Source organism: Stegodyphus dumicola, chromosome 12 (genome assembly GCF_044657685.1).
Source record: "Stegodyphus dumicola isolate Sdum_Otavi_A_Nest chromosome 12, ASM4465768v1".
NCBI classification, from domain to species: Eukaryota; Metazoa; Arthropoda; class Arachnida; order Araneae; family Eresidae; genus Stegodyphus; species Stegodyphus dumicola.
In genome coordinates this window covers 75,514,435-75,527,911 of record NC_140779.1, presented here as the reverse complement: position 1 = coordinate 75,527,911, position 13,477 = coordinate 75,514,435, and the positions used below count along the sequence as shown (strand labels likewise).

At 30.8% G+C, this 13,477-nt stretch overlaps 1 protein-coding gene across 8 annotated transcripts in view; it reads left to right on the top strand.

Moving 5' to 3' along the window:
- Window positions 1–13,477, top strand: part of Mi-2 (chromodomain-helicase-DNA-binding protein Mi-2 homolog) — a 142,939-nt gene that overhangs the window by 60,157 nt on the left and 69,305 nt on the right. For all 8 annotated transcript variants that reach the window (XM_035374842.2, XM_035374836.2, XM_035374841.2 and 5 more), the window contains 2 exons: window positions 603–794; window positions 5,149–5,358. In XM_035374842.2, coding sequence (XP_035230733.1) covers window positions 603–794; window positions 5,149–5,358 — 402 coding nt within the window. The remainder of the gene's footprint in view (window positions 1–602; window positions 795–5,148; window positions 5,359–13,477) is intronic.

The window sequence follows — 13,477 nt, the reverse complement described above, 5'->3', positions numbered from 1 at the left end:
CAGAAATAATTTTAGTAAGTGGCGGGGTATGTATATTTATCATTTCAAAGATCTTTAATTTTATTAACTATCTTAATTTTTTTTTTCATTGTTTGGTTTAACAATCTGAAAATCTACATTAAATTGATTAGAATTTAGAAGACAAACACAGATAATATTATTACAAACTATATATTATTATTGACAGACTGTGTACTAAACACAATGTAGGCTTTAACAATTTAAACACAATGAATGCTTTTATTATTAATATTATTACAGCCTAAGTATTAAATTATTATGTTATTACAGATTATATGTTATTAATATTATGTTATTATTGCAGACTATGTATTATTGTTGTTATTACAGTATTATCGTATTAATAATATTATTACAGACTATTTATTATTAATATTACTGACAGCTTGTATACTAAACACACAGTATAGGCATTTGAGTGAAATATCTCTAATAATATTTTATGTATTATATTGTTATTAATTTTAATGGAAATTTTAAAAAGTTCAGTGAATAAATAAAAATGCAAAAAAGATTTAAATATTTCTAGTTTCTTTTCCAGTCTTACAAAAAGATAATTTTTGTGCATTATTATACTTTAGCCCAAGAAAAAATATGACCGGCAGCCACCTTTTGTTGATGCAACTGGAAATGAGCTTCACCCTTATCAGTTAGAAGGTGTGAACTGGTTGAGGTTCTCATGGGCTAATGGTACAGATACCATATTAGCTGATGAAATGGGTCTTGGAAAAACTATTCAAACAATTGTATTCTTGTATTCTCTATATAAAGAGGTAAGGAAATGAATCTTCTTATATTTTTCTTAAAACCTTGCAGTATTTACTTGAAGGCATAATTCTGAGTAGAAATTTTATTGCTTTGGAAATTATCTTTTATCAAAATAGTTTTATCACAAATTCAGCAAAAATTTTTAAATAACATTGAAATTTAAATTAAACTTCAATACATTATACTGTAATTATATGAAATTTTGCTTATTTTTATAAATGCCAGGAAATTTTATAAATACAAAGTCTGAAATCCGGACTCGTCGGGATTTCGGCGATTCCGGATTTTGGATTTTTCAGGATATTATATCATCAATTTAAATCTGGTAAGATGGCATGCAGAAATTATACAATTAAAAATATAAAATCATAATTTAGTAAATAAAGAACAATTATGATCTAAAGGGTATCAAAATTTACACACACAAAAAAAAAACTTAATATTTATTTGTTTACTTTATTGAACATTTCTTTCAATATAAGTTGTTTAAGTTGCTTCCAGAAAAAATTCAAAAAGTTAATTTTTCATTTTTCTTATGTCATATACAGCTGACTTTCCAATGCCATACTCCTCCCGTAATTTTGAGACTGATATGCCTTTATCCATTTTTTGCAGCAATTCCACTTTTTGTTTAATGGACATCGAAACACTTTGTAGTTCCTTTGGCAGCTCCAGAATTGGAAACTCATTTTGACATAATCGAAAGTTCAAGCTTAGTTTTTATAAAATTGCCCCATTAATAACAGTCTGCAAAAAATAATAAGCTGTATCAAACCAGAAGATTAGGGAACAGTGCAGTGCGCTACATTAACTGAAATACCTTAGAATCAGTAAAGATAATTTTAGCGTAGCTTTAATAGCGTCCGTTATACATTATTAGCTATGTATCACAAGATTGGTGACGAAAGCCAAGTTGTTTCGCTAAATTTTGTCTTTCTCCTGTTGCGTACTGAATTAAGCCTCAGTTGTATTAATTTAGTTATTTACTATACCTGCGTTTATTTCTTGCACATGCTTAAAACTAATCCGAATCCTGAATAAATAAACTCCAACATATACTTAATGCTTTATCTAGGGCCAGTGCTAAATACCACCTGTTGCAGTCTCTACGGGTCCTAAATTCTGCTACAAAGCGCTTTCCTAAGTTCTAAATTCCCTTAATCATAAACTTCTCATCCTTTAATTTTGCCACTCGGTGCTTCCCCAAATTCCAAAAATGTCGCCTTCCCTAAATTCTGCTGTCCGGTGCCGATTCTGCCGCCGCTTCTGGTTTTATGGTGAATAACATGTCAGTTATTCTTAATTGGAATAGCACTAAATGTAATCTTTTGGCCTATGAGTTTCATTAACAAAATCTATATTAAGCGTATGAAAAGAAATTTTTGTTGAATTTTCCCCCGTCAACATTTCTTAGAGCATTTAAAAATCTGTAATCTTCGCCATGCGTAATATTAGAATAAGAGGCTGCCATACTCTTTTTATTCACTTACTAATATAAAAAAAAAAGTTTAGACATCACTGCATGAGTTATTACTGAAGCTGTCATGTATTGATAAATATGCGGTGATGAAAGCAAAATACAGTCAAAAGTCGTTAATCCGGACTCATCGGGACTTCAGCAATTCCGGATTATAGATCATCAGTTTAAATCTGGTAAGATGGCATGCAGAAATTATAAAATTAAAAATATGAAACTGTAATTTATGAAATAAGGAACAATTATGATCTAAAGAGTATCAAAATTTACAAAAAAAAAAAAAAAAAAAAAAAAAGCTTAATATTTATTTGTTTATTTTATTAAACATTTCTTTCAGTGTAAGTTGTTTAAGTTGCTTCGTTTTTTATGTGATAATACATTCTCTTTAATTCTATAAACAGACATAATTTCTTGTTCAGTTACAAAGTTCCGCTGTTCAAGTCCTATAATTGCTGTGTCGAGAATACCGACTAATTCGTCAATCGAAATTTTTTCATTTTCAATAACCTCTGTTACTTTCTTCGCTATCGGAAGCGAATTATAATGACGAGGAATTTGATTTAAATCATATCAAAGACAGAGTACATCGAGATGAAATACTACATTTAGTAAGGAATTATAAGCCAAATAAAATAAAAACATCTGCTCTGAAGATAAGGATAGTGCTGACAGATCAACTTCCAATTCATTGCTGCGCCACAGTGTTAAAGATAAACAAAGTTTGGATAAACAAACGTTAAAGTTTAGATAAACAAAGGATATACCTTTATCCATTTTTTGCAGCAATTCCACTTTTTGTTTAATGGACTTCAAAACATACTTTCGCTTTGTAGATCCTTTACATATTAGATTAGTAAATATATATCAGAAATTCTATTTGACGTAATCGAAAGTTCAAGCTTCCTTATATAAAATTGCTCTAACAGTCTGCAAAAAATAATAAGCCGAATTCAATTCGAAGATTAAGGAACAACGCAATCTGTAACATTAACTGAATTAGATAATTTTAGCTTAGCTGAAACTGTCCCTTATACATTAAACGTGCATTCGTAAACGTATTTTGCGCACGCGCACACGCATATTTGTAGCTTTGAGGTCCGGATTATAGATCATTCCAGATTATGGGTATCCGAATTAATGACTTTTGACTGTATAATAAATAATAACTCGCCAGGTCAGCGTCAGGGATATAAAATAGGTGAATGTGCTAAACTGTTCATTTCCTTTCATGAGTAATTGCACTTTGACATAATTATTAATAGGTTTGAAGAAGAAAATTGGATTCACCAGTTTCTCCTTTGAGATTTCCAGATGCTGTTTTGAGAAGGTGGTTCCCCCATCCCCCCATATAAAAAAAAGTATTTGGTATTTGTCAAATAATGAATTAAATTCTTCCAAGCCAAAACATTGAAATACTTTTTTTTTTTTTTTTTTGTAAAACTATAAAAGTAGCATAAAGAAATACTGTTTTCAGAAAAATAAATAAATAAATAAATAAATAAAAGTACTTAAGTATTAGCGGAAGCCATTCACATAACAGTTCTTCAACATGTGATGTTGCCATTTTTGTACATGTTCTTTTTGTTGTGTTTCAAGTTCCAGTGGTTTTTATAGACAAATCAGAATCTTGATTGTCTTAAATTCAATTTAGAAAAATATGTTTGTGAGAATTTTTGCAGAGGAAGAATCTGCAGTAAAATTTGTGTAGAAATATAGATGGAAAATTGCTAAAGGAAAAAAGTTGTTTTCAATCTAACAGCAGTCATTATGGTTTCCAGAAGAAAATAGACTTATTTTTAACTGAAATTTACTAATTGTAAGCAGGTAATACATAATTATTTGTGATTATGGATCATTCTTCTAAAAAAATGACGAAATTGTGTCAAGGTAAATGTATATTTTGCCACTGTTGATCCATCAACAGAAGATCATATAGTGGAAATAAAGCTTTATGGAATAGATGCTGTTCCAAAGTTTTGCTGTTTGATCTTGTGACAGCTATTTCATTTATTTACTTCTAGTGTCAAGAACTCGTGTTGGTACAATTTTATCAAGAGCAATTAAGAATCACTGTGCAGTTGTTTAGAATAAGTTCATTTATCTTCATTTTTTAGATTGATTCTGAATTTAACAAAATAACCACCCTTTTATGAGGTTATATATAGCATTAAGTTTACTACTGCCATCTATAGTTACATTTTGCAACAACATTTAAATTGGTGGGGTTACATCTTATTAACTGAAGAATATTAAATTAGCAGTCTTACATTTGAAGATTCTCAGTTTATTATAGAATATATGACGTTTTTGAAAATAATTTGTGGTAAATGCCCAAAATTTTTTTGTCCGGGTTAGTCTGGCGGAGTATGATATGTAATAGAGTTCAGAATTTTGCCATTGTTAGTGTGTGATGTTGAGATACTTTTAGCATAATAAAAATGGGACATTTATTCATAAATTGAGGTCCATCTTGAATTGTATTGAAATTGTCTCGTCAACTACTACTTCTAATAGTGCTTTAAATATCCCCATTATATAAATATCTTGACCGTCAGCTGGACATTGTCGGATAATTGGTGTAATTTATTTAGTGTATTTTTTTGGTATTGGAGTCTTAAAAAATTTATAGTTAAATTTTTAAATTGAATGTTTATTAGAATTATTTTTAGTTGTTATGCTGTGTAGTAATTGAGAAATAAGTGCTAAATTTGAGGAATATTTTCTTAAAATTGCTTTGAAGCTGTTTGCTAAGCCATCATTCACTTTAATTTTAAACTATACCATATTTTAATTTTTGAATGCATTGTCTTTTAATTTGTTTCTCTAAATTTATTTATCCATACATTATTTGAAAAAAAAAGGAATTTTTCTTTCTCTGTCAGGGTCATTGCAGAGGTCCTTTTTTAGTTAGTGCCCCATTGTCAACAATAATAAATTGGGAAAGAGAATTTGAAACTTGGGCTCCTGATTTTTATGTTGTCACTTATATTGGTGACAAAGATAGCAGAGCTGTGATTCGAGAGCATGAATTTTCTTTTGATGAAGGTGCAGTGCGTGGTGGAAAAGTAGGAGGAAAAGTAGCTAGAATAAGAGTAAGTTTCATGTGCTTATTTTTATTCAGTATTTTAGTGTTTGAGATAAAGTAATTGTAAAATTTAATGATTTTATAAAATGTTAAATATTTATGATGTTTTCCTTTCTATCTTCTTTCTGTTGGTTCAGGCTGGAAATTAAGATTTTGATAAATTTTTAATGGCACTGTTATTTTAATCATTCACTGTTTCAGCTTTTGAATGTATAATTTTTAGCACCACAGGTGATATTAATCTCGAAACTCATTTTTTGTCTGCATCACTTTGGGGCCAATTTTTTTTTTTTTTTTTTTTTTTTCAGATTGCTGCCACCAAATGTTATTACCATGTATTTATTTTTTTAAAAAAATGAGTCTTATCTATCTATGTATGTATATATGTTCCTCAGACTGAATAAAATGATGATTCCTTGCCAACAAATTTTTAATACATTTAGTCTCAGGCATGAAAGTTTTTCACGTTTTTTGCAGAATTCTGCTTTTTTGAACGTCACCCGGGCTGTTTCTGAGATCGATGCAAAACCGTTGAGAAATCGCGAACTGCAAATTGGGGGGGGGGGAGGGGTAAACGAAGGACATGCTCTCTCTCTCTCTTCCTCTTTTCTTTGTAAAAAAAACTTTACATCATGCCAGAGATCGCGAAATGCATTGTTTCACATCAAGGCGAAGTAGATGGGGCTTATCTGGAAAAACGGAACTAGATGTGTATGAATATCGAATCAAAGAAGAGCAAGCAACCGTCAAACGAGAGCTGACTTCAATAATTTCAGCGATCGGTGCTGGCGCCATCTGTCGAACATATGAATAATACCCTGCTGATGTTATCCAGAGCACGTGCAAGTTTTAGCGTGTGTAAAGTAGCATACTGTAATTCGGAGCGTAGATCATTATGTTATTTCTTTTTTTTTTTTTTTTTGTTTGTTGCTGTAAGTTTTTCAGTGTGAATATCTTAAATCCGGATTATGAGCACAAAGCTCGGCATATAGATAGTGAAGAAAAAAATAAATTCAGATTTGCGTGGCTGAAAAACATCGTAAAAATTCATGTGAATGGACAAGAAATGGAAGTGGTCGTTGACAGTTGCATTCAGAAAGTGGACATCAGTGGAAAAGTGAAGTGTGCATTATGTTAATATATTATGGGAAAAGAGGGTGTGTTGCTATTAGCAGCTATATCAAAAGCAAAAAAACATTGTGGGAGAGAAGTAGTGAAAAGAGATAATTACAGGATGATCATCATATTCATCTTTGACAGACACAAATGTAAGCAGGCAGGAGAGAAAAATAGAAGCAAAATTAGCAGCTCCAAGTATTCCAATTTGTGATCGAGTTTCCAGCTTAGAGGGTCAACTGCTTGGAGTTATGGCTGAAAATAATTTGCCTTATACTGTAGCACCTGTGAGAATTGATTTGGCCAAAGCAATGGCATCTGATAAGAAGGCACTATCACAGCTCTCAATGGCTCACACTAGTGCTTTATATAAAATGAGATTAGGCCTCTCAAAAACATTTTTTAATAAAACTGTGAACAATTTAAAAAAGTTTAAATTTTCATTAAATATTGATGAAGCTACAAGTAGTAATGGAATGAGAGTTTTGTGCATATTAGCCAGCTACTTTTCTACAGAACACAATAAAGTAGTGGTCGAGCATTTAATATCTGTTAATGTTTTTAATGTGTATACTGAACAACTATTTCAAAAAATTGTGTCTCTCTTTGATAAAAATCTGCTGCCATTTGAGAATCTCATGTCTGTTTAGATGGATTCTTGCAATATAATGAGAGGATCAAAGTCTGGATTAGAGGTGAGACTTCGTAATGAGAAGGCTCCTTATTTGTTAGATATTGATAGAGATTCTTGCCATCATATACATAATGCATCCAAGGTATTTTCTAAACCATTTGGTAGGTGGGTAGAAGATTACCTGCGAGATATATATAATGACTTTAACTGGTCTGTTGATTTAAAAGAAAAATTAGAGGAAATATGTGTGATTTCAAATGTCAAATATACTGCTATTGAACATTTTATTAAACACCACTGGCTGTCCATATATGATGTTACGTTGAGTAATTTACTCATGTTTGATTGTTTAACAATTTTTTATTATGGATTTTTAAATCAGTATGACAGATTATTATATTTTAATATATGTTGCAGTATCTATAGACAAAGAAATCTGAGCAGTGAAAGCAGAGAACGTATTAATGGTATCCACAGATATTTATAGCAAAAGCATTTGCCAAGTGATGGGAGGAAACAAAAAGAAAGAATAATTTCAAAATTATTTGACAGGAAAAAACTGCAATTAATTATGTATTTTTATGTGTCTGTATTGCCATTATTAAAAAATATGTCTGTCTATTTTAAATGAAAGAGCCTTTAATACATAAATTGCATGATGAGCAGAAGCAGCTATTTATTGACTTTTTAGCACTGTTTGTTAAGTCAGAATTTCTCCAAAATAAATCTATCTCAGAAATTTTGACTTAAGATGAATCTCATCTTTTATCCCCAAAGAGTATGTATTTAGGAGCAGCTACAATTGCACTTATTTAGTGAAACATATGTTAAAGAATTTTTTAAAAATTCCACTGAAGCTTTCATCAGCTGTGCAAAATATCTGCAGAAGACTTTGCCATTGATAATGAGACTTGATGAGTGGTGGGCCGAAGTATTTGCAGATGGCAGTTATCCAGCTTTATCCAAAATGGTAAAAGCTATTTTAAGTTGTTTCCACGGGCCTTGAGAGTGCTTTTAGTTCTATGAGCAGTGTGTTAGACAAGGAGTGTGCCCGCATGAGTATAGACACATTGTCTGCTATACAAGCAGTAAAATACACATTTTTGAGTTGTAATAAGTCAGCTCTGGAATTTTAAGGGATGACCACTTCACTTGCATTCTCCAATACATAAAACTCTATGTAAAAATTTAAGGAATGCTCATAAACTGTACAAAGAAGAGCTAGACATAGAAAAGGAGGAGCGAGAATCTAAAAAAAAAGCAATTAAACATTGCAGAAAATAAAGAAAAAAATAAAAAAGTATCAATGGATTGTATAAAAGCTGCTGAAAAGAAATTGAGACTAGCTCACAAACAGAAATTAGAAAAGTTGGCTGCAAAAGTAGCAAAAAAGAAAAAGCTTTTTCCCTAAAAATTTGTAATCAGGATCGAGTGAGACTGGCAAAATAGTTATTTTTTATATTCCTCGTTTAATTATATGTTATTTTGTAACTATATTATCTCACATGACTTTTTCTGGTGTTATATAAAGTACTATTTATTGAACTAAAAGTGAAGATAATTTGAAAGCTATAGTAACAGTTATATATATATATATATATATTATCTCTAAAACTTGTCATTGGCTGAAAATGGGCAGTAATATGTAACATAAATAAGTATATTAGTGTGTTGTAATGTTGTGTACAGTATTTATGTATCAACTGTTAAATTAAGTTACATAAGCATCTTAAAGAAGGTTAATTCATTACAATCTGAAGAGATTTACTGATTTTTTTTTTTTTTTTTACAAGTGGAAGATAAAATTAATAGCAAAATAGTAAGTACAAGTATTATTTTAGTTTAATTATATGTATATGATGTTTAATACTTTTTATAATAAAAGGTTGATATTTTATGAAAATGCGTTTTTTTTTTTTTTTTTTTTTTTTTTGAGGTCATGCGTGTGCATTTAGTTTTTATGTAATTTTGTGTCCATGCGTTTTCAGCTTTTTTTGTCAACTTGCACTTTCATGCCTGTAGTCTGCAGCCATATGTGCACATCAAAGTCCAAGATTTGAATTTTGAATTTGTTTATTTATTTCATATTTTATACAAATTTAATGAACTTTTGATTAACAAAGTCACTGATTTAAAATGGCAACACAGTTCGAAATAAAACATTTTCATTTCCAATGTGCTAGACTGTTGTCTTTCAGGAAAATGCAAGATATTTATCTTTCAGTTATAGTCCACAAACTCATCTATTTGACAGCAATGTAATGCCACTACCAGAAATAAAATACTGTTATTTTCTATGCCCTAGCATGTTGCAATTTAGTAAAGCTAAAGCTATTTAATTTTCCAATATAATCTGAAAGGTTACTGAGTAATAAATTAATTGATTTAAAAGCATTGAACATAGATCTTAAGAATATTTTTTCTGTTTTTAATGTGATTGATTTAAATAAAAACGCATTAAAACCATAGGATGTCTAATTAGAAATGTTTAATATTTTTATGAAAGTGCACTAGCTGGACTTCTTAAAAATCATTATATAGTTTTTGCTACCTTGAAAAGTAAAGGAAGTATTACAATCTCGAAAAAGTTCGGGGATCATATTTCAATGGAAATATGCATTTTAATTGTGTCCTGAATCCATTTGGATGAATTTTAGTTCCCCATGACGTTTGTATGGACGGACAAAATTAAGGACTCTTTTTTCCGAAATGGGTTAAAAATGGATTCAAAAGGGATTTTTGCATGACGTCTGTATGAAATTGAAAAATGATCAGAACATTGAAATTAGGGGACTGCTATAACATCTAGTTGTACATCTCCATTTTTTTATTGCAGTTGGCAGTAAATTTAAATTGTTTATTGCAGTTGTGTGTGTATATATATATGCAAGAAAAACTAAAATAAATTATAATTTAAATTAGCAACATGAATTAACTTCTGCTGTGTGTTCTAAAAATATTTCTCTAATTGCACTGCGTCATTTCGAGACTAATACATGTCATATGATTCTTACCTACTTCTGATGATGTAAATGGAACTAAAACTCGAATAGCCAATAATAACTTTACAGCATTATTAATTATCCAATCAAAATGCCTTGAGAACCAAAACTAACTCAGTCTGAATTAAGATTTCACCCTGAGTATAACATACTACTCCTCAGCCTAGCTGGTCTGCTGGCTGATGCTTCCTTCTACTGCAAAGTTATCAAAAATGTAAATCCCTTTCAAATAGGCACAAAATTATAAAAAATAAATAAAAAAAAAAAATGCCAGTTTGTGGCTTTAGCAATGTTTGCTGAAATAAAATAAAAGATTTTATCTGCTTATCAAATCTCGGTGTCACTGATGAGATAGCTACACGAAGCTCCTTTTCTACAATCAAACGAGCACGATATTTCGATTTTATTGCAGCTAATGCAGAAAATCCTGTTTCGCATAAAAAAGATGTTGCGAATGGCAGCAATACTTTTAAAGCTTTATTTGAAAAAAATATTATATTCACTCTTAATATCTAGCCAAAACTGAATCAGAGATACATTCTGAAATTTTTGTTTTAAAGAAGTATCACAAGATAGTTCAATCAAGTTTTCTTTCTCAATACTTGTTAATTCAAATTCATCATCTTCTTCGTCGATAAATGGATTCTGTATCCACGCATACTTTGTAAAATCAAGATCATCAAAATAATTCGAAAAATGAATTAACAAACCATCCAAGTGTTCAACAAATAGATTTTTGTTTGCTTCTATATTAACTTAGGTGCATAAATTTAAAAGTGGAAACATGTCGAACCTATTTTTTTCCAAATTTGTCTTCTATATCTCCATTTTTTTAATGAATGCTTTCGCTTTATCTTTTTGAATCAATAAATGCATTTGTGGCCCTTGCATCGATTTATTCAAAACATACAATTTTCCAAAAATTTCCTCCAAGTAGGTATGTTTAACCCTCTCACTGAGTACTTTTTTTTTTTTTATCAAAATAGGTTTAAAAATTGCGTATTTTTTATTACATATTTCAAATCTACATATATTTTTAGTATATTTTAAAGTTAAAATATACAAAAATTTTTGTAAAAGAGTTTTTTTTTCTTTTTTTTTTTTTTTTCTTCTTAATATAGAATTAGATCATAGAAAAAGGTTGTCAGAATACTGAAATTGAAGAATAATGATATCAAAAGGAAAATTTTGAAAATTAATATTGGTTAAATTATGATTTATTTTATAAAATACTAAGGTAAAACATATATACTATTGAAAATATTTGCATAGTGTAATATTTTGCACCACTGTCGAAAGTTTTCAATAGAAACTGAATTTTCAGATTCATCACTATCTGCAGAGGAATCCGAGAAATTCTCATCAGTTTCACTATAACTATCTTCAATATACTTGAAATCAGAGTCAAAACTACTATCAGTGTCGGGAATATCGTCAGGAATATAGGTTATATCACTCGCGAAACGGTTCCTGCCAGACACCTTTGAACTTTGAAAAGTGCACGCAAAATGTTACGTTATGTAATTCTTGTATATTTGGCAGAAATGTGGACATCTAACGCCATCTGTTAGCCCACATCTAAATAAACAATTAAACATCACAGAAAAGCTGAAAGGAAACCTTGAACTAGGAAAGAGCAGGTTGCACAGTTAAATAGACGGCAAAAATTCATCCCCACGGAAATCGTGGGTTGCGCACATTTTGCTACTTCTACGTTGCCCGTCGAAATCGCGGGATGCGCAGCGAGAGGGTTAATAATAAAATTATTAAATTAATATTTGTATTCTCATTATGATTTTCTTCAAAAAAAAATTGCAATTTCTTTGAGTTCAAGTACCCTCTGGATCACTTTTGCACGAGATAGCCAGCGCACTTCACAATAATGCAAAAGTAAGGTGTAAGCAACTTCCATATCTTCACGCAGCTTTGCGAATAACCTAACTTTTAATGGACCTTTTTTTATGTAGTTTACAACTTTCGTTACTTTTGTAAAAACATAGTTAAGTTCGCACTCATATTTTTTGATACAAGAGCTGCTTTGTGAAGCATGCAGTGCATCCAGAGAACATTGGGTGTTTTTCTTTTAATTAGTGCTTGAAGGCCAGTTTTGTGTTCTGACATTGACTGTGCACCGTCTGTACAAAGCCCAATGTGATTATTCCACAATATGCCGTTCTCATAAAAAAAAAAAAAAAAAAAAAAATTTTGTCGATTATATTAAAAATTTCACTGGATGTGGCTTTGCCAGGAATGGGTTTCCAAAATAATATATCTTCAATTATATTATTCTCTTCAACATATTGAACATATTCAATTATGTGCATCTTTAGCTACATCGGTTGCTTCATCTACTTGTAAGGCGAATTTTGAAGTGTGAATCTGAGAAACTAATTGATCGCAAAGATCGTCAGATATATCATCGTTTCTTCTGCCAACAGGTGTTATCAGCAAGCGGTATTTGTCGCAACTGTTTCACATATGTTTCACCAACTATTGTTTGGACCATATCAATAGCTGCTGGCAAAACTTAATGTTTCTCCTATTGTGTGTGGTTTTTTACACTTCGTGTTTCTATCAGATACTAAGTACGATGCTAGTAACACATTTGATGGAATATGAACTGTTTTTTGAATGTTTGCTTTTGTTTAGTGAACTCATCCAATTTTCTTTGAAAAAATTCTTGGGACTTGCCAACGTATTGAAAATGCATAGTTTCAATGTGGCGTTTTAATTTTCCGGGTCTCATACTGTCAACAAAACAAACACATTGGTTTTTCCACATTATAAGTAATAACACTTGTAAATCCGAACGATAAATAAGACGAATCGTATTTTCTTGTCTTGGGAGTTCTTCCTTCCTGATTCTTGCTACTTGTGCCAACATCAGATTCTTCTTTATTAGAGGATTTTCTCTTATAACCAGTCAAGAACTTATCCATTTCTCTAAAAATATTAGGATAATTAATTTATTGCTCTTAAAAAATTAAACTTATTTAAATTACTTACTGTTGTGTCCGCCTTAGACTAGTCCACACCTCCCTAGGAAGTCGTGCCTCCGAGTTTGGGAAACGCTGGGTTACAATAATTAATGCATAACCGTACTTTTCCATCTGCCTTGGGAATCAGAACCACAGGAGAGGCATAGGGGATTTCACATTCTTTTATGATACCTTGTTTTAGAAGGGAGTCAAGTTCCTTTTTCAACAGTTCTTTCTTACTTACTCATCCGATACCGAGAGACTGAAATGGGGTGGGGCTGTTTCTTGTGTTCATATGATGTTCAATGAATGGAGTGGCTTCTCCCCCTACTTTGAAGACAGTGGGATATTTAAGCAAAGCATCAGTTGCAAGCCTTTGGGCTGTAGTTAATTGTT